The 27,799-nt window shown below is 40.1% G+C and overlaps 2 protein-coding genes across 3 annotated transcripts; one reads left to right on the forward strand and one right to left on the reverse strand.

Moving 5' to 3' along the window:
• Positions 1-14,670: 14,670 nt before the first annotated feature.
• On the forward strand, positions 14,671-19,034 carry LOC104434359 (PSME3-interacting protein). The gene is made up of 7 exons (XM_010047300.3): positions 14,671-14,848; positions 14,976-15,050; positions 15,637-15,694; positions 16,013-16,068; positions 16,500-16,562; positions 16,958-17,020; positions 18,575-19,034. Exons 1-7 carry the CDS (start codon positions 14,792-14,794, stop codon positions 18,806-18,808), a joined length of 606 nt encoding a protein of 201 aa, XP_010045602.2. The 5' UTR covers positions 14,671-14,791; the 3' UTR covers positions 18,809-19,034.
• Positions 19,035-20,283: 1,249 nt separating this feature from the next.
• On the reverse strand, positions 20,284-27,056 carry LOC104434369 (ABC transporter B family member 11). Of its 2 annotated transcripts, none has more exons than XM_010047308.3 (13): positions 26,781-27,056; positions 25,504-25,896; positions 25,319-25,373; positions 25,043-25,218; positions 24,709-24,930; positions 24,327-24,571; positions 23,657-24,182; positions 23,268-23,541; positions 22,269-23,149; positions 21,752-22,018; positions 21,349-21,612; positions 20,918-21,211; positions 20,284-20,825 (listed from the first exon to the last, which is right to left on the reverse strand). In XM_010047308.3, exons 2-13 carry the CDS (start codon positions 25,843-25,845, stop codon positions 20,469-20,471), a joined length of 3,903 nt encoding a protein of 1,300 aa, XP_010045610.2. In that variant the 5' UTR covers positions 25,846-25,896; positions 26,781-27,056; the 3' UTR covers positions 20,284-20,468. The 2 variants fall into 2 exon arrangements, with proteins under 2 accessions (XP_010045610.2, XP_010045618.2); XM_010047316.3 differs by lacking the exon at positions 26,781-27,056 and adding an exon at positions 26,595-26,732 and having other exon boundaries at positions 20,469-20,825.
• Positions 27,057-27,799: the final 743 nt, after the last annotated feature.

Consider the following 27,799-nt stretch of genomic DNA (forward strand, 5'->3'; position numbering starts at 1 on the left):
CCCACTCAATCAGTTAATTACTAGGTAAGCACCCAGCTTCTCAAAATAAGTTTTTCTTCTTCTTAAACCATAATCCACCGTGACACAGATATAGCTCGTGCTTAATGATTTGTATGTGCAAAAGAGAAGAATAAAATGCCCAAATGAAATCTATGTAAATATAATTTTTTTGGGTAACATGCTACATCAACCACGAAATGGCTATATTATGCATAAACGTTGACAAAACGATTTCTATACGTTAATAAATCACATACTCAAAATAGTTATTCAAGCCGTTCGTAACGCGACACTTGAACGTAAAATTTAGTTATGCTATAACTTTCTCTGTCCAACCCCTTTCCAAACATAATTATAATCAAGCCCTTCACACAACAATAATCCCAACTTAATCATCCCAAAATCAAACCGAAAACTAACAAAATAAGGGCCTGAAGTTGCTAGATGCGCCCTGTTCACAACGTGCGGGAAACTTCGAAATTTTGTTTCGGGCAAATCGTAAATTCAAATCACGATCCGTAAAATCTCACGACTCCATAACACCCTAAATTATCATTTCTATAAAAATACATGGCTCAACAACTCCAAAATCGGACTTCACCGCTCTATTTTCCAAAAATTCTGAATTTGAGCCATAAACCCGTAAATTACTTTGATTGGATGAACGAGGGCCTAATCTCTTATCGGGCACTGCGTTATGGAGTCGAGTTGGCTTGGTGAGACATCTATGATATGCACGTGCCAAAACCCCTTTCCTTTCCTCTTCTTCTTCTTCTTCTTCCTTTTCTATTCTTTTCTCCTCTTTTCTTGTGCCTAACCTTATGTGGAATGTGGACTTTCTTTTCCTTTTTATCTCTTCCTTTTGTTTTCTTTTGCTTTCAATATTTAAAGTGGGTCCCACCACCATTTCTTTGACTTTTTCAAAAATCTCAAATATTACAATATATGTTTGGGTGGAGAAATGACCGTTCTTCTTCACCTCAGGTTGCTTCGAGCTGTCATAAGAATTCATTTAGAAGTTATCACAAAAAAATTATGCAAGTGAGAGCAAAGAAACCTTTCTCATCTTGCCTCTCCAAATAATGTCAAACCAAACCTCCATAATTGCCAAATTGAGGTGGTTATTGACAGGAGTATTTTGTAAGTTATTTTTCACATTAAATGTCACACCCCAAAACCATTATGAATGGGGAATGACATGACCGTCCTTCCACTCAAAAGACGTAGTCTCAAAGCTCCCAAAATCCAACTTCTAAAGGTTCCCACATACGTATTGCTCAAGTACCTATTCATTGTTAGTCGATGAACCTTAGAAAGATTGGAAAATAGAGGAGTGAGCAACCACAATTTAGTGAGTAGTGCATCTCTTCTAAGCGGATCGAACGCCCACTATGCATATTTACAAAACCAAACTATAACTCTTTTAACTCAAATCCATGATATAACAAACATATAGTAAAATAATAAGTACACATGCTTCAACACAACTATATTTATAGCAGAAATAATCATTTCATAATAATATCAAAATAAACATCAATGGTCTAATCCATTGATTAATCTCATTAATTCACACACCAATGGTCTATTACATTAGTTTATCTCATACCACATATCAATGGTCTAATGAAATTATACGTTGATAATCCATTCCAATGACTAATATCAAATCATATGCCGATGATCCATTCCATCGACTAAACTCAAATTACATGTTGATAGCCCATTATATTGACCAAACTCATATCACGTGTCAATAGTCTACTCCATTGACCAATCCGTTGCTTAATATCAAACCATAGTCACGATACAACGTCTGGTGACAAGACGATCAAGATTCCCCCATTGGCAAGGTCTCCACCTCTTATTAACTGGTGGCTCGGCCCACAAGGATATCTTACTAGACTAATATGTGCATACCCACAAGCCCCTCGTTGGACTCACAACGATATTGAGCATTAATATCAATCCAGAACAACACCATCCACAATTCACAAACCAAATCCATAAATCATTTCATATATTACCAAAAGATTTTGCAACTCAACTCACCCGCCAAAATACTTTTTTTTTTGTAAAAGGTAAGAACGCCAAAAATGCTTTTCATAAAACATTTTCAAATAATTTTCAAGACTCGTCTCAAATCCAGTATTCAACACAAGTGAAGATGATTATTTCGTGGCTATGCTTAAGCTAAAATAGGAGACTCATGAACAACTTCAGGCAGATTATAGTGTGCATAGAGTTGTTGCATTAAGACCAAAAAGTTATTGGGAACCTTCCATTATAATTCTGTGAATCGACTAAATGAACTGAGATGAATGTTCTGATCAAGCTAAGTAAATTTGGGATTCGACGATTTGCATGGAATTCGTGAACAAAGATAAATCCAGTATCCAACACAAGTGAATATGATTATTCTATGGTTATACTTAGGCTGAAATAGGAGACTCATAAACAATTTAAGGTAGATTATAGTGTGCGTAGAATTTCTGCATTAGGATCAAAAAGTTATAGGGAACTTTCCATTATAATTTTGTGAATCGACTAAATGAACTGAGAGGAATGTTCTGATCAAGCTAAGTAAATCTGGGATCCGACGATTGGCTTAGAATTCGTGAACAAAGATAAATCAAGTATCCAACACAAGTGAAGATGATTATTCTGTGGCTATACTTAGGCTGAAATAGGAGACTCTTAGCGGATTATAATGTGCATAGAGTTGCTGCATTATGACTGAAAAGTTATTGGGAACCTTCCATTATAATTTTGTGAATCAACTAAATGAACCGAGACGAATGTTCTAATCAAACGAAGTAAATCTGGGATCTGACGATTAGCTTGGAATTCGTGAACAAAGATAAATCTAGTATCCAACACAAGTGAAGATGATTATTCTGTGACTATGCTTAGACTAAAATATGAGACTCTTGAACAACTTCGGGCATATTATAGTAGGCATAGAGTTGTTGCATTAGGATCAAAAAGTTATTGGGAACCTTCCATTATAATTATGTGAATCAACTAAATGAACTGAGATGAATATTCTGATCAAGCTAAGTAAATCTGGGATCCGACAATTGGCTTGGAATTCGTGAATAAAGATAAATCTAGTATCCAATACAAGTGAAGATGATTATTTTGTGGCTATTCTTAGGCTGAAATAGGAGACTCATGAACAACTTTAGGCGGATTATAGTGTGCATAGAATTGCTGCATTAGGACTGAAAAGTTTTTGGAAACCTTCTATTATAATTATGGGAATCGACTAAATGAACTGAGACGAATGTTTTGATCAAACTAAGTAAATTTGGGATTTGACGATTAGCTTGGAATTTGTGAACAAGGATAAATCCAAAGATCCAACACAAGTGAAGATGATTATTATATAGCTATGCTTAGGCTGAAATAGAGACTCGTGAACAACTTTAGGCAGATTATAGTGTGCATGGAGTTGCTGCATTAGGACCAAAAAGTTATTGGGAATCATCCATTATAATTCTATGAATCGACTAAATGAACTGAGACGAATGTTTTGATCAAGGTAAGTAAATCTAGGATCCGACGATTAGCTTGGAATTCGTGGACAAAGATAAATCCAGTATCCAACACAAGTAAAGATGATTATTCTGTGGCTATGCTTAGGCTGAAATAGGAGACTTATGAACAACTTCAAAGCGGATTATAGTGTGCATAGAATTGTTGCATTAGGACCGAAAAGTTATTGAAAACCTTCCATTATATATATGTAAATCAACTAAATGAATTGAGACGAATGTTCTGATCAAGCTAAGTAAATCTGGGATCCCACGATTACCTTGGAATTCGTGAACAAAGATAAATCCATTATCCAACACAAGTGAAGATGATTATTCTGTGGCTATGCTTAAGCTGAAATAGGAGACTCGTGAACAACTTCAGGCAGATTATACTGTGCATAGAGTTGCTGCATTAGGACCGAAAAGTTATTGGGAACTTTTCATTATAATTATGTGGGGATAAGTACACTAATGGTGCCATAAGTTGTGTATGGCGCTCACTTTGGTGCCAAAAGTTTCCGTTAGATCACTTAAGTGCCAAATCGGAGGAAAAACGCTCACTTTGATGCCACCGGCGAAAGATTCTGGCCAAAATGATTTTAAAAAAAAAAAATAAAATCGATAGACCTTTAAATGACGTCGTTTTCGGTCCTCCTTAAGAAAACGATGTCGTTTTGCCGTCCTACATGGATGGCTTCATGCAAACGACGCTGTTTAGCTCACATGAGGATTGAAATTAGGGTTTCCGCCGCTCGGCCACCGTCGTTCGCCCGCCGTCGCTCAGCCACCGTCGCTCGGCCACCGTCGCTCAGCCACCATTGTAGTTGCTCGACCGTGGTGAGTGAGGAGAGACTAAGATTGTTGCAGGAAAAATCGAAGGCGAGGGGCCGAGGAGGAGGAGGAAGAAGATGGGCCGAAGGGGCTGGCTTGGTGCGCCGCCGCCGGTGCGTTGCCGGGGTGTCGTTGCCGGTGTGCCGCTGGTGCCTGTAGCCGGTGTCGTGCTGGTGCCATTGCTGGTGTGGGTCTTCGAGGAAGAAGAAGACATGAAGACGAGCCTTCCCTCTCTCTCAATTTGGGGATTAGGGTTTCAAAGTTGGGGGAAAGATGCCAAACGGCGTCGTTTTGGTGTTTGGATGCTGACTCAACTCTCCGACGAGCCACGTTGGCTTCAAAAATTAATAAAAAAAAAAGGCCACGACGGATTTCCGGCCAATTTTGTTGGCGTTGGCACCAAAGTGAACATTTTTCAAATTTTTTGGCACTTAAATGATCCGACGGAAACTTTTGGCACCAAAGTGAGCGATGTACACAACTTATAGCACCATTAGTGTACTTATCCCTAATCATGTTGATCGACTAAATGAACTGAGACGAATGTTCAGATCAAGCTAAATAAATCTGGGATCCGACGATTAGCTTGGAATTCGTGAACAAAAATAAATCCAGTATCCAACACAAGTGAATATGATTATTCTATGGCTATGCTTAGGTCGAAATAGGAGACTCTTGAACAACTTCGGGCAGATTATAGTGTGCATAGAGTTGTTGCATTAGGACTGAAAAGTTATTGGGAACCTTCCATTATAATTCTATGAATGAATTTCGTGCTTTAGAATCGGGTCAGAATGTTAGACAATAATCTGAACTGAGATGGAATGCTTGGTTGATGTAGGGGGCGTGCTGCCAAACTAGTGACATTCGTTGTGTAAGTGATTTTCTTGGATTTCCTCTAAATCGAGCTTTGATGGACATTGCATTGACATGTCCATGGATTGCATTTGCATACGCTTTCTCTATCTTCTTCACATGACCATGTTTTGTGGACAGTAAGTCATTCCCTTTTCAGCAACTAATGCGGACTGCACTTGTCTATCAAAAACCGACTTATCTATAATGTCACCATTGGTTTTACTAGATTCAGGTCAGATCACAAGAAGGAGATGGTGATCTCCAATTAGTTCCTTAGAGCCGAAGGTCTACGTAAGTAACGCCTCAATGTGTTTCAATTCCGATAATTTACTGCAAAGATAATGACGCGACTTGCATTTATTTTACAGGTCCACTGATGCTATACGTCGCCCTTCAAATCTTACACGCTTAGAATCTCAGCATTCTGGGATTAATGGGCACCATCGTTTATGGTTTTGGAGTTCACGTTTCCCTGTATGGGATCGGCATGCCTAAATCGGTTCAATTGTCCTCCATCGGTCGAATGGCTGCGGAGGCTCTAGGATTGGTGATCATCCAACATTCGTCTCAGAGGGACAACATCAGCATACACCGTTTGGTTGGGAAGTGGATTTATCAAGTGGCCCCAGTCAGGTACTTTCAATTTTGCATTGGAAAAATAGACATGCCATATTTGTTCTGTTCTACTTACAGGACTAAAAACTATCATCACAAGTTTTCTGCTTAAGTCGTCTTATTTTCTTTTTTTTTCCCTCTTTGCAATTTAGTTGTCATGCACGTCTTTGGCACGTCTTTGGCTTTTTGTCAAATGACTTCACCTCATTCGAGACGTCCTGATATATGTCCATCCTTTATCTCCATATTATAGTTATCATCGTAATTTCGGTATACCGCTCCCGGAGTTTCATCAAATCATAGAGTAGTTACCTCCTATATGTGGAGGAAATGATGCGGACTGCACTTGTCTATCAAAAGCCGACTTATCTATAATGTCACCATTGGTTTTACTAGATTCAGGTCAGATCACAAGAAGGAGATGGTGATCTCCAATTAGTTCCTTAGAGCCAAAGGTCTACGTAAGTAACGCCTCAATGTGTTTCGATTCCGATAATTTACTGCAGCATAATGACGCGACTTGCATTTATTTTACAGGTCCACTGATGCTATACGTCGCCCTTCAAATCTTACACGCTTAGAATCTCAGCATTCTGGGATTAATGGGCACCATCGTTTATGGTTTTGGAGTTCACGTTTCCGTATGGGACCGGCATGCCTAAATTGGTTCAATTGTCCTCCATCGGTCGAATGGCTGCGGAGGCTCTAGGATTGGTGATCATCCAACATTCGTCTCAGAGGGACAACATCAGCATACACCGTTTGGTTAGGAAGTGGATTTATCAAGTGGCCCTGGCCAGTACTTTCAGTTTTGCATTGGAAAAATAGACATGCCATATTTGTTCTGTTCTACTTACAGGACTAAAAACTATCATCACAAGTTTTCTGGTTAAGTCGTCTTATTTTCTTTTTTTCCCTCTTTGCAATTTAGTTGTCATGCACGTCTTTGGCACGTCTTTGGCTTTTTGTCAAATGACTTCACCTCATTCGAGACGTCTGGATATATGTCCATCTTTTATCTCCAGATTATAGTTATCATCGTAATTTCGGTATACTGCTCCTGGAGTTTCATCAGAAATCATAGAGTAGTTACCCTCCTATATGTGGAGGAAATGATGCGGACTGCACTTGTCTATCAAAAGATGACTTATCTATAATGTCACCATTGGTTTTACTAGATTCAGGTCAGATCACAAGAAGGAGATGGTGATCTCCAATTAGTTCCTTAGAGCCGAAGGTCTACGTAAGTAACGCCTCAATGTGTTTCGATTCCGATAATTTACTGCAGCATAATGACGCGACTTGCATTTATTTTACAGGTCCACTGATGTTATACGTCGCCCTTCAAATCTTACACGCTTAGAATCTCAGCATTTTGGGATTAATGGGCACCATCGTTTATGGTTTTGGAGTTCACGTTTCCCTGTATGGGACCGGCATGCCTAAATCGATTCAATTGTCCTCCATCGGTCAAATGGCTGCGGAGGCTCTAGGATTGGTGAGCATCCAACATTCGTCTCAGAGGGACAACATCAGCATACACCGTTTGGTTGGGAAGTGGATTTATCAAGTGGCCCCAGTCAGGTACTTTCAGTTTTGCATTGGAAAAATAGACATGCCATATTTGTTCTGTTCTACTTACAGGACTAAAAACTATCATCACAAGTTTTCTAGTTAAGTCGTCTTATTTTCTTTTTTTTCCCTCTTTGCAATTTAGTTGTCATGCACGCCTTTGGCACGTCTTTGGCTTTTTGTCAAATGACTTCACCTCATTCGAGACGTTCGGATATATGTCCATCATTTATCTCCAGATTATAGTTATCATCGTAATTTCGGTATACTGCTCCTGGAGTTTCATCAGAAATCATAGAGTAGTTACCCTCCTATATATGGAGGAAATGATGCGGACTGCACTTGTCTATCAAAAGCCGACTTATCTATAATGTCACCATTGGTTTTACTAGATTCAGGTCAGTTCACAAGAAGGAGATGGTGATCTCCAATTAGTTCCTTAGAGCCGAAGGTCTACGTAAGTAACGCCTCAATGTGTTTCGATTCCGATAATTTACTGCAGCATAATGACGCGACTTGCATTTATTTTACAGGTCCACTGATGTTATACGTTGCCCTTCAAATCTTACACGCTTAGAATCTCAGCATTCTGGGATTAATGGGCACCATCGTTTATGGTTTTGGAGTTCACGTTTCCCTGTATGGGACCGGCATGCCTAAATCGGTTCAATTGTCCTCCATCGGTCGAATGGCTGCGGAGGCTCTAGGATTGGTGAGCATCCAACATTCGTCTCAGAGGGACAACATCAGCATACACCGTTTGGTTGGGAAGTGGATTTATCAAGTGGCCCTAGTTAGGTACTTTCAGTTTTGCATTGGAAAAATAGACATGCCATATTTGTTCTGTTCTACTTACAGGACTAAAAACTATCATCACAAGTTTTCTGGTTAAGTCGTCTTATTTTCTTTTTTTTCCCTTTTTGCAATTTAGTTGTCATGCACGTCTTTGGCACGTCTTTGGCTTTTTGTCAAATGACTTCACCTCATTCGAGACGTCTGGATATATGTCCATCATTTATCTCCATATTATAGTTATCATCGTAATTTCGGTATACTGCTCCTGGAGTTTCATCAGAAATCATAAAGTAGTTACCCTCCTATATGTGGAGGAAATGATGCGGACTGCACTTGTCTATCAAAAGCTGACTTATCTATAATGTCACCATTGGTTTTACTAGATTCAGGTCAGATCACAAAAAGGAGATGGTGATCTCCAATTAGTTCCTTAGAGCCGAAGGTCTACATAAGTAACGCCTCAATGTGTTTCGATTCCGATAATTTACTGCATCATAATGACGCGACTTGCATTTATTTTACAGGTCCACTGATGCTATACGTCGCCCTTCAAATCTTACACGCTTAGAATCTCAGTATTCTAGGATTAATGGGCACCATCGTTTATGGTTTTGGAGTTCACGTTTCCCTATATGAGACCGGCATGCCTAAATCGGTTCAATTGTCCTCCATCGGTCGAATGGCTGCGGAGGCTCTAGGATTGGTGATCATCCAACATTCGTCTCAGAGGGACAACATCATCATACACCGTTTGGTTGGGAAGTGGATTTATCAAGTGGCCCCCCAGTACTTTCAGTTTTGCATTGGAAAAATAGACATGCCATATTTGTTTTTTTTTTTTTTGGGTAAAGGACATGCCATATTTGTTCTGTTCTACTTACAGGACTAAAAACTATCATCACAAGTTTTCTGGTTAAGTCATCTTATTTTCTTTTTTTCCCTCTTTGCAATTTAGTTGTCATGCACGTCTTAGGCACGTCTTTGGCTTTTTGTCAAATGACTTCACCTCATTCGAGACGTCTTGATATATGTCCATCATTTATCTCTAGATTATAGTTATCATCGTAATTTCGGTATACTACTCCTGGAGTTTCATCAGAAATCATAGAGTAGTTACCCTCCTATATGTGGAGGAAATGATGGAAATGGTTATGGTCATAGCGATATAATATAAGCCTCAGCCAACCATCACCGCAACTTCTCTCTTGGGTTGCCTCACGGTATGCCTTCATCAGCCTTCATCTCTATGTTTGAATCGCTCGAATTCATTCTAACTAGCATTTTCTTCTCCGATGTAGCATGTTGCGGTTTCGTTATGTATGGTTGGACTCGGAGACCCATTAATGGGAACGATGCCACGGGTGGGGGGTTGCCTTCTCATCTTTGATGTTGACGGATTCTAGAGAGGACATATCATTTTGTTTTCCCATTTAGAAATTGCGAAGACATCTTTCGTAGAGTATTTCTTGTATAGAGTCTTACTAGGAGTTTAATACACTTTGTGTAATCATTCATTGTTGCACTAGAAAATCATATTGCAGACTTAATATCATTTTTTTAATCATTCATTGTTGCACTTGATGGGTTTTTCTATGTGATGATGGGCTTAAGTAGACTCGTCCGCCCATGATAGGCATAAGAACCTTGTCCACAGGTTAAGGGCCCATGAATGAAGGGTTGAGATATGAGTGCGTTGAGGGGTTGCATCTTTTGGAAAATGTGTTATGTTAAGGGGTTGCATCTTTTGCAGGAGACGCTTTAAGGGAAAGAAAGAAAAGGAACGTACCTTTTCAGTGAACGTATGTTGTTCCTAATAGTTGCTTTCTTCCCTTCCAAAATCATGTAAGAACAGTACCTCCCAAAATTAGAGTTTTCTCCCTCTAAAAGCAACAGTATGCTCATCAAGAGAACGGGATCAAAATTATTTCTTGAATTTCAACATTGGTGTTTTAATCTGTGGAAAATAAGGTACGTTCAATTTTGTGACGTGCTTTTCAATCGGTGATACATGTGTTTTTTGGGCTCGTCTTCCGCATTCGCTTTAGGGGTTCGATTGAGTATCGGATCGGTTTTTTGGATAGTCGTTATACCCAACATTGGTATCAGAGCAATAGTTCATGTTTCTCGATCCCTTTTCAGGTTTATGAATTGTTTTTTGATTGAATTTTCGTGAAACACTGTTGTCGACCGATCAAAGATAGAAAATCCCAACACCCGTGTATTGTTCACCCCTGTTTGTGATTATTTGTAAATTGAAGTTTGTTTCGATAGCACAGGGTCGAAACTCTTGTTGATACGAGAAAATTGAGTGGCGGATTGCTGCCAGAGGCCGTCGGACGCGTTGCCATGTGCAACCGGAAGGGACCGGTGTCGTCAGCGCATGCGTTGGTCCCTCCCAGTGCTTGCGATGCACGCGTTGTTTCGAACCAGGCGCGTACGACGCACGTGCACGATCGCTGGCACGTGTGCACGTGCGCAGCACGTGCCAAATGACGTCATTGTGACGTCAGCTGTGCACGCGCGCGGCACGTTCTAGCTTACATCATCGTGACATCAGCCGAGCACGCGTGCGCCACATGCCAGGTCTGTCGGTTCGACCCGACTCATCCGACCCAACCCAATTAACTCTGACTCGTTGACTTTGACCCGTTTGACTGTTGATCGTTGACTTAGGCCGTTGACCTAGGTTGACCATCATTGACATGCGTTGACCAGCATTGACTAGTGGAAAAAAAGAAGAAGGAAACTTATGTATTGTCCAATTTGTTCATTATGGATTATAAGTAATCCATTTCTGTTTTGCATTTGTTGCAGGAACTATGATGTATTATGCACGCATGCCTGCATTTCCGAGAATGAACGAAAAAAATGTAAGACTTAAAGGGCTAACGACAAAAGTAGCTAATTATTGGTGGAATGATGGTAATGTAGTATCATACGTGGTCAAGATCAATCAGATAATATAAGAAATCGTCTGGAATAGTTATCTTATGCCGGATTTTGAGAATGTACCGGCCTTAATAAACACTCTTCCACCTAAATGACAAGCAGTGTTAGATCGTCTATGAGAGGTCAACGTGGTCTCGGATTATAGGAGGCTTGTAGTAGTTTTTATAAGAGAGTACTATATTATCGAGTTAACTAAAACTTCAACCCTTGAATTAAGTGTCACATGGCATAGAATGAATGCACCTTAGAGGTGGCATGAGAGCTCTCCAAAAGTTTTTCAGTGGTTGGCCAATGTGCCTTTAGATTTCTTAGAAAATTTTACTGATAAATTAGAAGAGACTTTCCCTATTTATTTTTTAGATTAGTTTGAGATGTTTTATGTGTAAATATCTCTTTCTATGTTGATATTTTTCCTCTGAATATATTACTTAGTGTAATGGACATGTTTAATTTTTGAAAGTTCAATGTTATTTATTATTGTAAATTAGTATGTTAATTTATAATTTGTTGTGGGAAGTTCAAGAAAGTTTTAGTGACTTTGCTGAACTTATTTTACATAGAAGATTATATTAATGATAGTTTTTAGTTAGGATTTTTTGAATGATGATTGGAAATATAGTGACATTTTGATTCTGAAACTTTACTTGAAATTATTCATTAATATGATGGGTTTGTACAAAATGAATACATAAATGATAGTGATTAATAATTCGTGCATATGTGTCTGATATGTTCAAATCGATGGCTTGAGCAACTAAGAACATAATTGCTGATTTGAATAAAGAAGACAAATTGAACAGCAAGAATTGTGAAATATTGAATATAAAAATTCAATATGTGCTTGAAAAGCAAAAACTACTAAAAGCTCTTGACCATGTTATGGAAGAACTTAAGGATACTGTGCGCCACCTTGAGCTAGCAGAGGACCGCCTCAAGGCATTTGAGCGGGATGCAGATATTTGTTGTGTTACTTTTAGCTTAAAAGAGACTTCGAGCTCTAAGCGCAAGCGCATTGATTCGTTCAATATGTGGAAATGCAAGGGATCAAGAATTAACTAACATAAGAGAGGAAAACGTCATCGAGTGAAGAGTATTTCAATGGTGAAGTGTTACAACTGTGACTAGAAGAATCACTATGCCCGTGATTGTTGTAAGCCAAAAAAGATAATCGCCTCTTGTACTCTTAAGAATTTTGCTAATATGTCAAGTTTTGTATTCTTAACCGAATGTAATCATTTATGGACCATAGATTCGGGAGCAACAAACCATGTAGCGAAGGATAGAGAATCGTTCGTGAAATTTTGACAAGTACCAACTGGAACTAAGTGGAATTCATGTAGAAAATAACTCCAAAGTTGAAGTAAATGGGATTGTGACTTGCCAATTGAACATGCGTAATAAGCACATTTTGTTCCTACACGATATATTGTATGCTCCAGATATTTGTTGAAATTTAGTATCTATTTTAGTATTGGTTGCTTAGTTTTAGTATGAACTTTCATAATAATGGTGTTGATTTGTATTTGAATGCAAACTACTATGGTTGTAATTATTTTATTTATGGTTTTATTGTATTGAATGTTGACTATAGTGATGTTAATGTTTGTTATTCCATTTTCACATTTTTTAATTTATATGATAATGATGTGAATGTATGTGGCATGTTAGAGTTTGTCATATTGGCCAACGGCGTATGAATAAACTAGCCAAAGAGGGCTTGTTAGGAAATATTGAAAAATCGATTTGTCCATATGTGAGCAATGCCTAATAGGGAAAACGACGAGAAAACCATTTGAAAAATGCACAATAGTTGAATTTCCTTTACATTTAATCAATTCTGACGTCTGTGGTCCAATGAATGTGAGAGGAATGCATGAAGCTATTTATTTCACCACATTTGTAAAGGATTATACTCGATTAAGATATATCTATTTGATTTCTTATAAATATGAAACATTGAGTTATTTCAAAAGTTTTATGAACTTGGTAAAAATCAATTAGATAAGAAAAAAAAAGTATTGAGATTTGATCGAGGTCATGAATATTTATCTAATGAATTCAGAAATTTATGTAATGAAAAAGGAATAAAAAGACAATTGTCTATTTCATATACTCCTCAACAAAATGGTGTTGCGGATAGAAGGAACAGAACTTTATTGGAAATGGTTAGGTCTATGATGTCGCATGTTAACTTACCTATCACTTTTTGGAGTAATGCGTTATTAACTGCTGCCTATATATTTAACTAGGTGCCTTCCAAATCAGTTACTTTCATTCCATATGAGTTATGGACATGTAGAAAATCGGATTTAAGTTTTCTTAAACTAGGGGTTGTGCTGCTTATACTTATGAGCCATCTCACAAATTTGGGAAATTAGGTCACAGAAGAAAGAAGAGTATTTTCATAAGATACTCTGAACACTTGAAAGAGTATGCGTTCATAGGTGATCAGGAAAGTGTAAGTATAACTGAATTCGAATAACGAGATGTCACATTTTTAGAAAATGAATTTCCTAAGAAGGGCGAAATAGGTGAAGATTACTTCCTATGTGAAACCTTGGATCCAGATAATGAATTTAGTAGAGTTCGTCCAAATGGGAGTAACATGAGAAGTGATGAATTTAATTCAAATCACTTTCAATTACAACCACATGATGAGACGATATCGTCGTTATCTGATCTAAGTGGGAGCTTGATGGGGAATGATGTACAAAGTGTACAATCTCCAAGTCGCAAAAATATTCTCCGTCGACATTTTGACATTGCAGGGGAAACTTTTATACTTGCTCCACAAGATGAAGATGAGTCAAGAAATGTACGTAATGCTCTAAATTGTCATAGTAAGAAAAAATAGATGCATGCGATAGAAGATGAAATGAAGTCAATGAAGTCAAACCAAGTTTGGGAACTGGTTGATCTTCCAAAAAACTCAAAGCCATTAGAAACAAGTTGGTTTTCAAAATAAAGCATAAAATGATGGTTCAATAGAAAACACTAAGCTCGTCTTGTGGCTCTTTTCCAATTGAGTTTAGATATATCAAGACATCATAAACATACTAATTGATGGGACGGATTGCGATTGGACTATGAATTAAAAATATGACATTGATAGGTACTGATTTCATAAGCTAATAATATTAACTCCCAATTCCGTTTTTTTCATCAATAAAGAATGTTTTAGATAATTTATTTGAAAAATAATTGATTGTACCGTTTGAAATAGCGAGTCAATTCGACAATAAGTTATATTTATGTATCTCTATAGATGGTGAAAATATTTTTATATATTTATTTTTGTAAACGATCCAAATAATTATTTTTAGAATTTTTTTTTTCAGATGATTCATTTTCCTACTAAAAAGAGAAAGAGACTGAAACGGATGGGCCCTTCCATTATCAAAACACAAGGATCGCAACCTTATGGGCCCAAAGGCCCAATCAGGCGCTCCCGCGATAGCCGGCAACTAACCGCCCGGCCAATCACCATCGGCCTCAGTCCAAAAATAAAAATCACCATCGGCCGTCGCCCACCCCGCCGCGCGGCCCCCGCCGATCCGACATTCTCCAGGAAAATTTTTTTGCCGCGCCTTTTGGATTCGTGCCTGCGGACGGCGACGAACCGAAGAATCTCCATGGAGGAGGAATCTGCGCGACCGCTTCGGTTGATGAACTTCGTCTCCGAGGAGCAGGTGACGAGCCTCCCGTAAACCCTAGAAGCCGGCGGCTTCTTACCTCGTCTCGAGCCGCGAGGTTTCCGTTTCGAGATTCTCGGTCGCTTCGGGTCTGATGTTTTGCTTCGTGAATTGGATTTTGCAGTTGGAGGAATCGAAGAAGTCGAGGGGCGAGAGGGTCGAGGACGGCACCGCCCAGAGAGACAGGCCGCTCTTCGAGGTTTGCTCCTGCTCCTTTCTTTTTCTTTTTTTTTTTTGGGGGCGGCGTTACGGGGGAAACTCGAACTTCGAACCGACGAATTGCTTGAGGTAGCAATGCCGTAGACATTATCGGTGCGGGAGCTGCGTTTCTAGGTGCTCCTCCGCCAGGGTTTAGTCGAATTTCACTGCTGAGGTTCAGTACTTACTGAGAAACTTCGAGTTCGCGTGGCCCCTTGAGAACGTGCGAGTTCGCCTGGAAATGCATTTCGTTACCGCGTAGAGCCGAAGCGAGTGGACTCGACGGGGCTTCGCGTGGTAACTGTCTGGTTCCGTGCCTGGGCTTTCGCAGGCGGCAGCCGTGAATTAGCAGGCGGACATGCCGCTTCCTAATGCATATGGATGTTGTTCCTCTGAATTTGTGATGATTCTTAGCGATGGGTTTTGCTTTTGAAAGGCATTGCATGCTCATCCGTTGCATCTTGATTTTATTCTCACTCGTAGTTTGAGTTTGGGGTCCATTGGCCTTCTTCTGTGGCCACTACTTATTGATTCTTGTGCTACGTCAATCTTTTCTTAAAACCGAGCTGTTCTCCTCTGTGATACAGATTTTGAAAGAGAACAAGGACAAGCGTGATGCAGAATTCAATGAGCGCTTCAAGCATAGTAAGTGCCTGTGTTTATATCTGAGTCTTTATTTAGATGGGCTGTAAAAGCAGCTCGCCTTTAACAGATTCTACTCTTGATGAGGAATCATCTGGAGGCAGACTATGTTATATGTTTTCTTCATTACATTGTAAGTGGAAACTGTCTAGCTGTTGCACACGGCTAGTGTGGGTTACAGACTTAACTCGAACGTGAATACAAATCCTTTTATAATCATTATTTCAATCTTCAATATGGCCTGCTGTACATGATATAAGTAGACGCCTAGATGGTGGTAATATAATACTTGAAATTGTCTGACAATACTTCCTCTTTCAGGACCACCCAAAGCTTTGGACGAAGATGAAACCGAATTTCTTGATAAAGTGGAGATGGTGAGATTACTCACTAGATCATCACAGAATGTGGTGCTAGTCATAGCGAATCATTTCAATGACTATCTATAACTTCTAAGTCTGAATAGTTAGCTAATCACAAATCTGATCACTAAAGCCCTCAGACATGATATTTGCTTACATGGTTTCAATTTAAACCATTTGCAAATTTTGATATCTGGAACATCAGGTATTTAGTTGAAGATGTTCGAAGAGTAGTATTAGTAAACTTTGAAGCAAGCATGATTTCCATAATAATTCAAGTTGGCACTATGTATTCCGTCTAAATTTTTGCGAGTGTCGAGGCAATATTCTCAAATGTTACATTGTTAGATTTTTGCATCAGATATGCGCATACATTTATAGTTGCCATCCGTCCACGTGCTTTAGTTATGACATGATGTCTCATCTTCTGTTATTTTAATATATAGTCGAAGAGGGAATATGAGAGGCAGATGGCAGATGAGGAAGCTCAACAACTACGAAGTTTCCAGGTATTGAGGAGTATGTCTATTTACCTTTATACAACTGTAATTCATGGATGCTGAAGTGGCAGTATTATGTTTAATTTGAACACTTATGAGATGATGCTCATCTTGTTACTATTGTTATGTAAAATGGGAAAAACACATTTCTGATCCTGCATGGTTGTGCAAGCTCATCTCTGCACTAATTTCAGAGTTTTAATTGATTGATAATGAACAAGAGTCTGGTTTTTGTCCAGTCTCTTGCTCCTTTTGGTCGCTTGCAACTGTAATAATTAATCCTGAAATGAAAAATTTGTCAAAGAGCTTCTGAACTTTCTGTTGTTACATGGTACATGATAAATTCTAATGCGCATATTCAGATGGGAGGATAATCTAACTCCAATACATGTGATCTTTTTCAGGCCGCTGTGGCAGCACAATCTAATGTTGTGCATGAGCTTAAAGAAGTGCCGACTCTTCCCATGGTTAGTTTCATTGTTGATTTACATGCTTCATGTGCGGAGCTTTTTTGTCTCTGTATTTTACTCAAATTGGTAGTATGGATATACATTCTCTGGAGAGAATGTTCATATCAGGCTCAATTTAAAATCTAAAAGCAAAAGACATTCACTTCTGGAAATGAGGGGTGTCAAGCAACTACGGTTCCAGGGAGGGGAATTGATCCTGTCAAACTGAAGCATATTATTGTAGCTAGAGAATTTTTTGAAGTGGCACTCATGTTTCAGGACTCTGATGTGTGAGTTCACAAATCAATCACAAAATTGAATAACCTATCTGAAATAGAGCGCCAAATAGCCTGTAAGACCCTGAGGTCCTCTAAATTATGTTCTATGCTTTTTTAAGACAGGTGTTGTTTCTATGACCTTAGTTTAAGCCACCTTAATTGGAAAAATAAATTCAACAGAATGAGTGCTAGCTATAACTTGTTTTGGCACTTTAGAATCCGGGAGCCTGTAGGACTCGAAGAATGTCAAATAAAACTAAAACTTCATCTGTATGTGAGGGGCCTGTCCTTCCAATATTGTAGTTGTGTAAAGATGTCGTTTTGGGGTTTATACCACACAAGAGGAGATTGTCTTGGACCCATCATCTTTGTGCTAGAAACTGACTAGTGCAAAACAATAGCTTTGATACTGGACCGCCTTACAGACATTTTGCTTCTATACTGGGGAAGAACTAAAGATGCACTCGAGTTTGTGGGTTTCTAATTTCAATCAATGGGGACTTTTATGCTCATTGTTGATGTTGTGATCCGACTCTTCTTTTAGGTTCTTAGTGGCTATTGATATTATCTTTTGGTCTCGAGTTTCTCCTCCTCCTCCTCCTCCTCTCCTCGAGGGAGGCATTTTGGGTTAATTACCAAAAAAATTCTTTAAACCTATAGTATAGATGCCAATTTTAGTTATAAATTTTTCAACTTGGCCAATTTAGCCTAAAATCTTTTGACAATTTGCCAATGTTGTACTTTCGGTTAATTTTGATTGGAAATCGCTAACGCGAACACCGGCGGTCTTACGTCACCATTAACATGGACAATGTTTGTAATTTTTTCAAAATGTTATGATTTTTTTTTTTAAATTCTTTTATTTTTTAATTTTTTCTTTTTCTACTAGAAAAAAAAAGAATATATAAAAGAAAATTCACAGAATTTTGAAAAAAAAAAAATTTGCAACAATTGCCCATGTTAATATTGATTGTGTTACGTAGAACCACCAATGTCCACGTCAGCGATTTCATTTCACTGAAAGGACTACATTGGCACATTGTGTTTTAGGCATGAATTGGCCAAATTGCAAGGTCTAGGATTGCATTGGCATTCATACAATATGCACAATATGTTTAGGACTTTTTGGTAATTTTTCTGGTGATTTTGTCCGTCACATAAGTCTGTCATTGCTTGTTTTCCATTGAATGCCGATTGTTAAACTTGGTCCCTGGAATAAACGCACTAAATCAAACATGTTCTATTTAACAATCTCCTTTATAGTTTTTGGTGATTCAGCTCTTCCTACTTGCAGGAAGACAAAACGATTGGAAGGAAGAATCCACCAACTCACCCATTGGGTGTCCTGATAAAAGTAAAACCGCCGGCAAAGAAAGCAAAGATTGATCCTCAGAGTTCTGAAGAATATCCGGACACAAGGAAAACCTCCAGTGACATTGATGGAAAAACTTCAGACCTTGTAAAAACACACAACAGTGATGGGACTAATGAGACCCAGGGCCTCTCTATCTTGTCTTGTTTCATATAGTGACGAAAGCGAAGAAGAAACAGAGTAACTGGTAGAAACAAAGGAAGTGAAGAAGAGATTTTAGTCTCTTCTCTTGTAGTTCTAATAAGCAGTTTTATCCAACTTGTGTGGACATTCTTTTTGGATGATATTTATGATAAGGTCTATGGCAACATGTTCATCTGATTCCAGCTGAGACTGTATGACTATCTCAATTTTCAAACATTGTGGATCGAACGTTGTAACATGCCATTGGGTTCCGATTGAGTTTGTGAAGACGTGAGGTTTTAGTATCTGGCAAGGCGTTTCCTTGCCGGTCAAGATGGAGGGGCTATCTTATGAAGGATATGATGGTGATGTTTAGACACCATTCTTATCCACGCAAATCCAGAAATATCAGGAATCAAAGGATTCGAATCCTGCTTTGCCATTTATTTGTTTTCTCATCGCCTCTTCGTCTGAAATGTGCCGCAAGTTTCTTCTTCTTGGTGGTTGCGCTGGTTCTTTCATTGACTGAGTAACCATCCTCAACCTCAACGGGCAAGATGAGCCAATACGAAGGTCAGACGTCGTTCTGTCGACAGCCTGACCTTTGACTTCCTCCCCACATGGGACAGCGAAACCCGTCCAGGCCCGTTGAATAATTCGCGGGCGGCCCTATTGTTTTCACTGCTTCGACAGTAGGCTTTTTAAAATTGAGCGTGTGCGGAAAATCTTATTTGACGCGGCCGTTGCTTGCGGGCTCCGTCTTTGCATCGGCTCAATAAAGATCTGATACGGTTTTGTCTTCATATCGTGGAAATTTGTCTAATCCAGGTGTCGCTCGACTTTTTGTTTGATGTAATAATCCAACGATTGCGTTCCCCTCAAAAGATTTGACTAACCGAAAACTCATTACACTCGCTTTCAAACAACCGCACTAATTGTCTCATATAATTTAAGTGGGAATCAATAATGTCACAGGCTGTATAGGCTTCTAGATCGTGTCCTTATCAAAGGAGGTCATGCATCAAAAGTCAGATTTCATAATCTTTGATTAGGGAAGATCCCAGCGTTTGCATCATTCGGGATTTTCAAGACTTCATATTAAACAATGTTCGTCCTGATTCCCACGCCAAGGCATGTCTTCGCCCACTACGAAATTACACACTGGATTTTGGCGGTGTAATTCATAGTACCGGTCGTCGGTCATATCCATACTCCCTCCGACATGTTCATAATCTCTAGGAATTAAAAATATAGATCAGAAATCGTCATGCATGACGTCTTTGCATCCACCCGCGATACTTTCCCTTTAATCAAACAGTTGGAAAAGTTATTGGAGTCAAAAAGCGGTTATTGTCGTGTTCAAAGCTCTCACCACAAACGAGAGAATCCAAGACTCCGGTCCAATTGCAGGAAAATACAAGAATTGCGCAGGCATTGCCTGTCAGGCTATTACTTCACACTCGAGCCAGCAAGAAAAAGAGAGGAAGAGAAACGGTGGCCAGGGAATATATAGCGAAGGCATTCCCATTTCTTTAGCATCGACTTCCTGTAGCTGTAAAATTGCACATGACCTCTCATTGCATAAGAATTTTAACGAACTTAAAGACTGTATTTCACTTTCTTTTGTCAAGCAAATTGGCAAGGATAAACTCCTAAGAAATTAGCTGTGCGGGAAGTGAAAGCTACAATAGGCTCATACAGTAGAAGCACTGGTGTGTAGGGCAATTAAAGATGCATAGAAACCATCCTTGATTTTGACCAAAGTCTCGTGCTTTCCTTTCTCGACGATGACTCCATTTTTAACCACCGCAATCACGTCTGCGTTCTTGATCGTGGACAACCTATGAGCCACCACGACTGTGGTTCGGTTCACCACGACTCGGTCCAATGCATCTTGAACCACTCTCTCGGATTCTGCATCCAATGCGCTTGTAGCCTCGTCAAGCAAAAGGATTTTAGGACTCTTTACTATAGCTCGAGCGATGGCCACTCGTTGCTTTTGGCCACCAGATAACTGGACCCCTCTTTCGCCAACCATAGTATCATATCCCTGAACATTAAATTTGTATAGAGGAATCAGAAAAGCTCATTCGAAAGCAAATGGCTAAGTTAAATACACAGAATAAGCAAAGATTGTTTAACCTGTTGTAGTCCGCTAATGAACTTGTGAGCATTTGCTAATTCTGATGCGGCGAGTATTTCTTGCTCGGTCGCATCTCCATCCTTTCCGTAAGCTATGTTGGCACGAATTGTCTCATTGAATAAAACCGGTTCTTGACCGACCAGACCCATTTGCTGCCTCAACCACTTGAGTTGCAACGCCTTAATATCCACTCCGTCGAGCGTAATGTGACCAGAATCAGGATCATAAAAGCGTTGCAGCAATGCTACCACTGTCGATTTTCCGCTTCCGCTTTCTCCAACCAAGGCAACAGTCTGAGAGGAAGAATTGTGTAATTGTCAAACTTTTATTCCTCATGTTCGACAAAATTCTAGGGCTGTTCTTGTAATTCAATGTTTAATTGTGGAAGTCATACTTAAAGTTAGGCATCGGATAAAGTCCAAAGTTTTACCTTTCCAGAGTGAATGGCCAGGCTGAGATCACGGAAAATTTGAACGTCTGGCCTAGAGGGATATTTGAAGTTGACATGGCGAAGCTCAATCTCTCCCTTCACATTGTCTAATTTTGTCCCCGACTCATCACTCGGGTCTATAGTGGATTTGCGGTCTATTATCGCAAAAATGGAAGCAGCAGCGACTTTGGCTTTACTGGAATCGGGAGTGAAGGAACTCGATTGTGCAATTCCAATGGCTGCCATGGTCAGAGCAAAGAAAACCTGCGAAGAAAATGTCTCAGAACCGTTAACCGAAACCAGTTCCAATGGAGATCCTCCGGCCAAATAAGGAAAAGGCAATCATAATTCTGAGAATTTCTTAAGGAAAAACTATCTAGCGTTCAAAGAAAATGCGGCGTACCCTGAAGACTGCTGAGAAGGTAGTTTTGCCGTCCTTAATAAGTTGTGCTCCAGCATAGAAACTTGTTGCATAAACACAGAACAGCAGGAAGTTGGACAAGCCAAACCCAATTCCGCTAATCAGTCCTTGTCGAATGCCTGTCCTCATGGGGCCTTCACATTTCTTCTTGTAAAGTTGCATTATCTTCTCTTCGGCACAGAAAGAAGCTACAGTCCTTATACTTCCAACCGCATCAGTAGCTACTTGGCTTGCTTCCTCGTACATCATCTGCAAACAAATGGATTAATATGGTCACAAATAATCGAGATTATTTTGCAATATAACAGAAAGCGTGGTGGAACCTTTTTATGCTATTGAAGGTTACAAGCAATGCGAATCAGAAAATTCAAAGATGGCTTATTCCGTTTTCTACTCTTTAAACCTAGGACTCAAAATTTTGAATTGGGGATATATATAGACCGCCCGAACAATTTTATTTAGCAAGCGGGAAAAGAAAAAAGCACTGTAATAATGCTACCTTTGCATCTGCACTGAATCCTTTCATGAACTTCACTTGTACAAATCCATTGAGACCAATTAGAGGGATTAAGACGAGGATGATCAGCGCCAGTTGCCAACTTGCAACAAAAGCAATGACCAAACCAGCCACTGCCGATGCCATGTTCTGCACCATCAGAGCTAATGCATCTCCAACTAGGGCTCGCACTGATGCTGCGTCTGCTGAGAGCCTCGCTCCGATGGCACCACTTGAGTGATCAGGTTCATCAAACCAGCTCACCTCCATGCGGACCACCTTTTCAAAACACATCAGCCTTATTCTCTCGATTAACTTACAGCCAGCCACAGAGAACAAGTATGTACGAGCTGGAATTGCCACGAATGATGCAATGCCAAGGACCAGAAACATCAGTGCCCAAAACTTAGAATGCTTTCTAAGTTCAGGTGGTGGTTCATAAAATATCTTGATAACGCTGGATATAAGTATGCCAAAAATTGGAAATATCACGCCATTAGCAACTGCAGCAATAGTTCCAATTAGCAAGACAGGAACTTCTGGTTTGTTGAGACGAGCAAGCCGGCCTAGTGAGACCTTTGGTGGTTTTTCTGTGCTCCCAGGAGCAGCGGATTGTGGTCCAGCCATGGTATCATCAGCAACGTTAAGTCCAGTGGGAAGACCAAAGGAGACTGACAACGAGTGGCGACTGCTATTCCCTATAGATGATCCCCGACTAATGGATTTTTTGTACGACATCCTTTGACTGGACTGTCTGTTATATTCAGTAATCTCTGACCTGTTTTGGTCATCTGGGGCTTGTTCGGATTCTTTGTTCACTTCCTGCAAGCGAATTAGCTGAGAATATGCACCGTCTGGATCTTTGACCAGTTCAGAATGTGAACCTGGACAGTATTAGAGGGGAATTAAATGTCAATGATACACTTGTACATGCTAGGAAATCATAAATCCTTCGTTCAGTTTGCATTTTCATTGTTTACTTCAAATTAGATTGCAGCCTACCTTTCTCCACCATTTTTCCGCGATGAATAACAGCAATCATATCGGCATTCCTAACTGTGCTCAAACGGTGCGCAACAATGACAGTTGTCCGGTTGCCCATAATCCTGTCCAAGGCTTCTTGGACTATCCTCTCAGATTCCGCGTCGAGTGCACTTGTAGCTTCATCCAGGAGCAAAATACGAGGATTTTTAAGAATCGCTCTTGCTATGGCTACTCTTTGCTTCTGCCCACCAGACAGCTGAGTCCCATGTTCACCAACCATAGTGTCGAAGCCCTAAATATCAAAAGTTTCAAAATCATGGATCATGGGGTAGCAAAAGATAATCATTGTCTGGCCAGAGAAAAGAAGAAAGTTGATTCATTGATCATGGGTAGCATAATTTTTATACCTGCGGCAACTTGTCTATGAACTTGGCAGCATTTGCAAGTTCTGCAGCAGCTTTGATTTCTTCAAGCGTGGTGCCTTCCTTTCCATATGCAATATTGTCCTTGATGCTGCACGCGAATAACACTGGCTCCTGGCTGACAAGCCCGATTTTGCTCCTGATCCATTTAAGTTGAAACTCTTTAAGGTTGATACCATCAATAAGTACTTCACCGGCGTGTGGGTCGTAGAATCTCTCTATTAGACTGATGACCGTGGACTTTCCACTTCCGCTTTGTCCAACCAAAGCAGCAGTTGTACCACTCGGGATACTAAGAGAGAACCCATTGAATATTTGCTCGTCGGGCCTGGCTGGGTAACTGAAATATACATCCCTTAACTCTATATCTCCACGAATCTCGTCTAGTTTCTTTCCCTTGGTATCAAAAGAATTGATCTCTGGCTTCCTTTCAATGGTCTCGAACATCTTATAAGCAGCAGCTTTACCAGCAGCAAATGCACTGATGCTTGGAGAAGCCTGCCCAAGAGACCTAATGAACATCCGCACCATGCCAGGAAATACAAGGGAAAAAGGAAAGAAAATCCATGATTAGGCTTTCTGAATTTCTCTAGGGGAAATAAGGAATCGAACCAAGAGAACAAAGACCAAAAAGGAAACCTTGAGTGCAACTCACATGGAACCAGTCAAGACTGCCATGATCACATTAATCACTGTGCCCCCATCATATCCCTTCTTGTGTGATGCTATCAACTTCGCGCCATACCATATCGCCATAGCATAACCGCCAAAGATGATAAGCATGACCGTTCCAAGACCTAATCCAGCCGCCAGGCCTTCGTGGACACCTGATTTGTATGCATCCACAAGGAATTTGCTGTAAACTGCGATTGCTCGCTTCTCTCCGGTAAACGATGCAACCTGCAGTAAAAGATAAGGGTTATGGATGAATATGAGTTTTAGGGCAAAAGACATCAAGACATCTATTTTGTTCTTGGATGTATGTCGATTTAGTTGGCACACATGCGCAATGTATTCAGCTACGTCATGCAACATACCGTCCTGATTGAACCAATCGTCTGTTCAACAACATTTGCTGCCTTTGCATATGCACTTTGCCCACGAGATGCCGCCTTTGAGAGGATGAGAGACATAATTCCACCCGCAGTCACTAGCAGAGGAATCATGGTCAGCATGACCAGGGTCAAGAGCCACCCCTTGATAAATGCTATCACGAAGCCTCCAACAAATGTTGACACGAGCTGTATGAACTTCCCCACCTGCACGTATCTAGCAATCCATTAAAATCCAGGATGAAAAGTGTAAACTGAGTACACCAGACAAAATTCTCATTCTTTTAAAAGTGTTATGCTGGTGTGAGGAAAGTATGACCTTTTCACCCATGGCATCCTGGATGAGAACTGTGTCACCCGACATTCTCCCGACGACCTCTCCGGTGTTAGTCTCTTTGTCAAAAAACGCGACATCTTGTCTCAATATAGTTTGCAAATACAGGCCCCTTATTCTTGCAGCCTGTCGCTCGCCAGTGACCATCCAGCATGACACCTCTGACCAAAATGGAAGGACAAACGAAAAGTTTTTTTCATTTCCTAAGATAAAGAGTTCAACTCCGAATTAAAAGTAAATCAAGACTCAAAATGCACTCACGAATAAAGGCCGCTGAACCACACCCAATCGCCAGGTAGACAAACTTCAGAGATATCTGTAGATTTCAAAAACGATATAATCAGTTAATTCCCAATCTCAACACAAGCATTCCAAAAGAAACTTCTCCTTCGAGAGAAGACTTTCTCTGTAACAATCGACCAAATCAATATTTGCAAAGCTTTTACCTTGGACACAAGATTTACAATATTAGAACTGTTAGCCTGGTTCTGCCCGAATGTATTGATCAGCTCTCCGAACAATAGGGTCATAAGGGGCATAGAAAGGCCACTCCCGACTGCCCCTATTGACCCAACAACCATCAATAGCATATCAGTAGAATCAGCAAATGAGAACAGCTTGTGGAATGGAACCGAGTTCCCTTTCTCATCTCCCTTGCTCTTGTTGGAGTCCTGCTCATTCTCATTCACGGCGGGGCTCTTTACTGCATCCATCGCCACCTCAAGGCTTCTCGATGTGGTGGCTCCATTGGTTCCTGAATCTTCGGTGGCACTAGTTTCGATAGCCATGCTACCGTACCCGGGACACAGATCTGTTATGCAACTGTTTAATCTGTATATCTGCACCATTAAACATCTAGAATCAGCAATTTATAATTCAAGCCAAAGGAGTCCAACTATTGGCAAGCTGCGAATGAAGCAGTTGAAGGACGGTTGAGCACAAATTGATTAACCAAACTGAAACTGCACTGCAGTCAATTTTCTCGAATCTCTGAACAAGTAAAGACAAAACTTCTCAGAACAATTTCCGGAAAATATATCATGAGTATCTTCTCGTGGGATTTGAATGGATTAGCTATTAAGCAATCAAGATGCGAGACACTCGTTCAACCATAAAAGTCAAATTTACAGAGCTCAAAGATCAAAGACCGCTGATCTACAGGACTGTACTTCGAGAAGAGTTTGATATCATTGGTTGAGCACCCTTAAAAATATCAATTAGAATGATCAATCATTATCTTAATTAGTTGTGAAACTGGTAAAATCTGTCGTGTGTGCGCGAGTGTGAACGCAAATGGAGACACAAGAAACTGAAGGGTGCACAACAAGCCTCCCCAAAGCAGAAGCTGTCAAGAAAAATCCCACAGGAGGGATTAGCTAACGGACGACTATGTCTGAATACTCTGAATACCATTCACAAGACACAGAGTGAGGAAAGGTTGATACGATGAATTCATCAGATTCGTGCCAAAACCAACTTTGATCTGAACTACCACAAAAGAGCAAAATCAACTGTGTTTTTTTCTTTTTCCCTCTACCTTCTGTTTTGCAAGAACCTTGATTCTGCAAAAGCCTATCCCTCAGGCAGAGTCAGGAATCATTCACCAACTCCGACACTGTCCTCCAGATAAGCTCCGAGCACAACGAGACGTAAGCGGCCAAAAAGGCAGACTGGCACACAGAGAGAGAGAGAGAGAGAGAGAGAGAGAAACGCATTATCTCACCTGAAGCTTCTCCGAGAAGTCAGATCACGAAAGTAAGTACTGTATTCTGGAATCCCGAGAAAAGAAATATGGCGGCCACGTTCATGACTCCACCCTGAGGAGTCCTCTCTCCTCTCCGCGATGCTGATCTGCACTTTCCATAACCAACTCCTCCTCTACTTATATATGCACGCTCCCAACTTGCCTGTCTAACAAGCTTAACATGGCGATCGGAGTCGCCAACCCGGTCAAAGACTTGCGGCCCAACATTTCTTGTCAACCCCCCCACCTACGACGCTTTCGGATTTAAATTCCAACGTGTTGCTTTCTTTTCTTGTCTGTCAAACTTAATTCTTCTCTATTATATTTCCCGATAAAAATCAGGATTTGAGAAGATCGCCCCGCTCATGATAACGCAAGATCTCGCTTTTATCGGAAAGTGGTTCTCTTGTTTTCTTGGCTTTGAGGGCAGCAGTACAGTACTCTACGGGAAATCTTTTCTTGAACTAGGGTCCATGGTTGTCTCGTTAACGCATGTGCTGTGAACTTTTTGACCTCGGCCGTGCTTTCACATATCACTCGTGAGCCCCGTGACATGACAAGTAAATTCGCACTTGTCCTCTCTTCTTTATCCCTCGCATATGGACGAGTATCTAAGGGGGGAATGTGATTCTAATAACCAAACGGAGTATTCGTTACCAGGGTGCTTCCAGGGCACCGGTTAAGTTAATCGAAGATGAAAATGACGTTCATTAAAAGCACTTTTGTTTTTGGTCGGTCATTAAAAGCACTTTTCTTTTTCTCTTTTTGACAAATAAGCAGGATAACATTACTAGGTAATAGTATGAGCAAATACAACAAGTGCATCAGTACAAAGTAAATCACTTTGATCGGTCATTAAAAGCACTTTGAAAATTAGCGAATTGCAACATTTTAAAAAGACCACCTTACAATGCATTGACAGGAGAAGCAACTGCAAGGAAAAATTATCTCTATCAGTACTCTAGGGAGTGGTAGTTGAATATTGATAACGAATCAGG

The sequence above is a fragment of the Eucalyptus grandis genome, chromosome 1, assembly GCF_016545825.1.
Source record: "Eucalyptus grandis isolate ANBG69807.140 chromosome 1, ASM1654582v1, whole genome shotgun sequence".
NCBI classification, from domain to species: domain Eukaryota; kingdom Viridiplantae; phylum Streptophyta; class Magnoliopsida; order Myrtales; family Myrtaceae; genus Eucalyptus; species Eucalyptus grandis.

Coding starts and splice junctions, on each gene's coding strand:
- LOC104434359 (XM_010047300.3), top strand. CDS start 14,792: ATGGAGGAGGAATCTGCGCGACCGCTTCGGTTGATGAACTTCGTCTCC. Junction 14,849..14,975: donor ACTTCGTCTCCGAGGAGCAG/GTGACGAGCCTC, acceptor TGGATTTTGCAG/TTGGAGGAATCGAAGAAGTC. Junction 17,021..18,574: donor AAGTGCCGACTCTTCCCATG/GTTAGTTTCATT, acceptor TCCTACTTGCAG/GAAGACAAAACGATTGGAAG.
- LOC104434369 (XM_010047308.3), bottom strand. CDS start 25,845: ATGGCTATCGAAACTAGTGCCACCGAAGATTCAGGAACCAATGGAGCC. Junction 24,572..24,708: donor CGATTGGTTCAATCAGGACG/GTATGTTGCATG, acceptor CTTTTACTGCAG/GTTGCATCGTTTACCGGAGA. Junction 21,613..21,751: donor CCTTCTCAGCAGTCTTCAGG/GTACGCCGCATT, acceptor TTTTCTTCGCAG/GTTTTCTTTGCTCTGACCAT.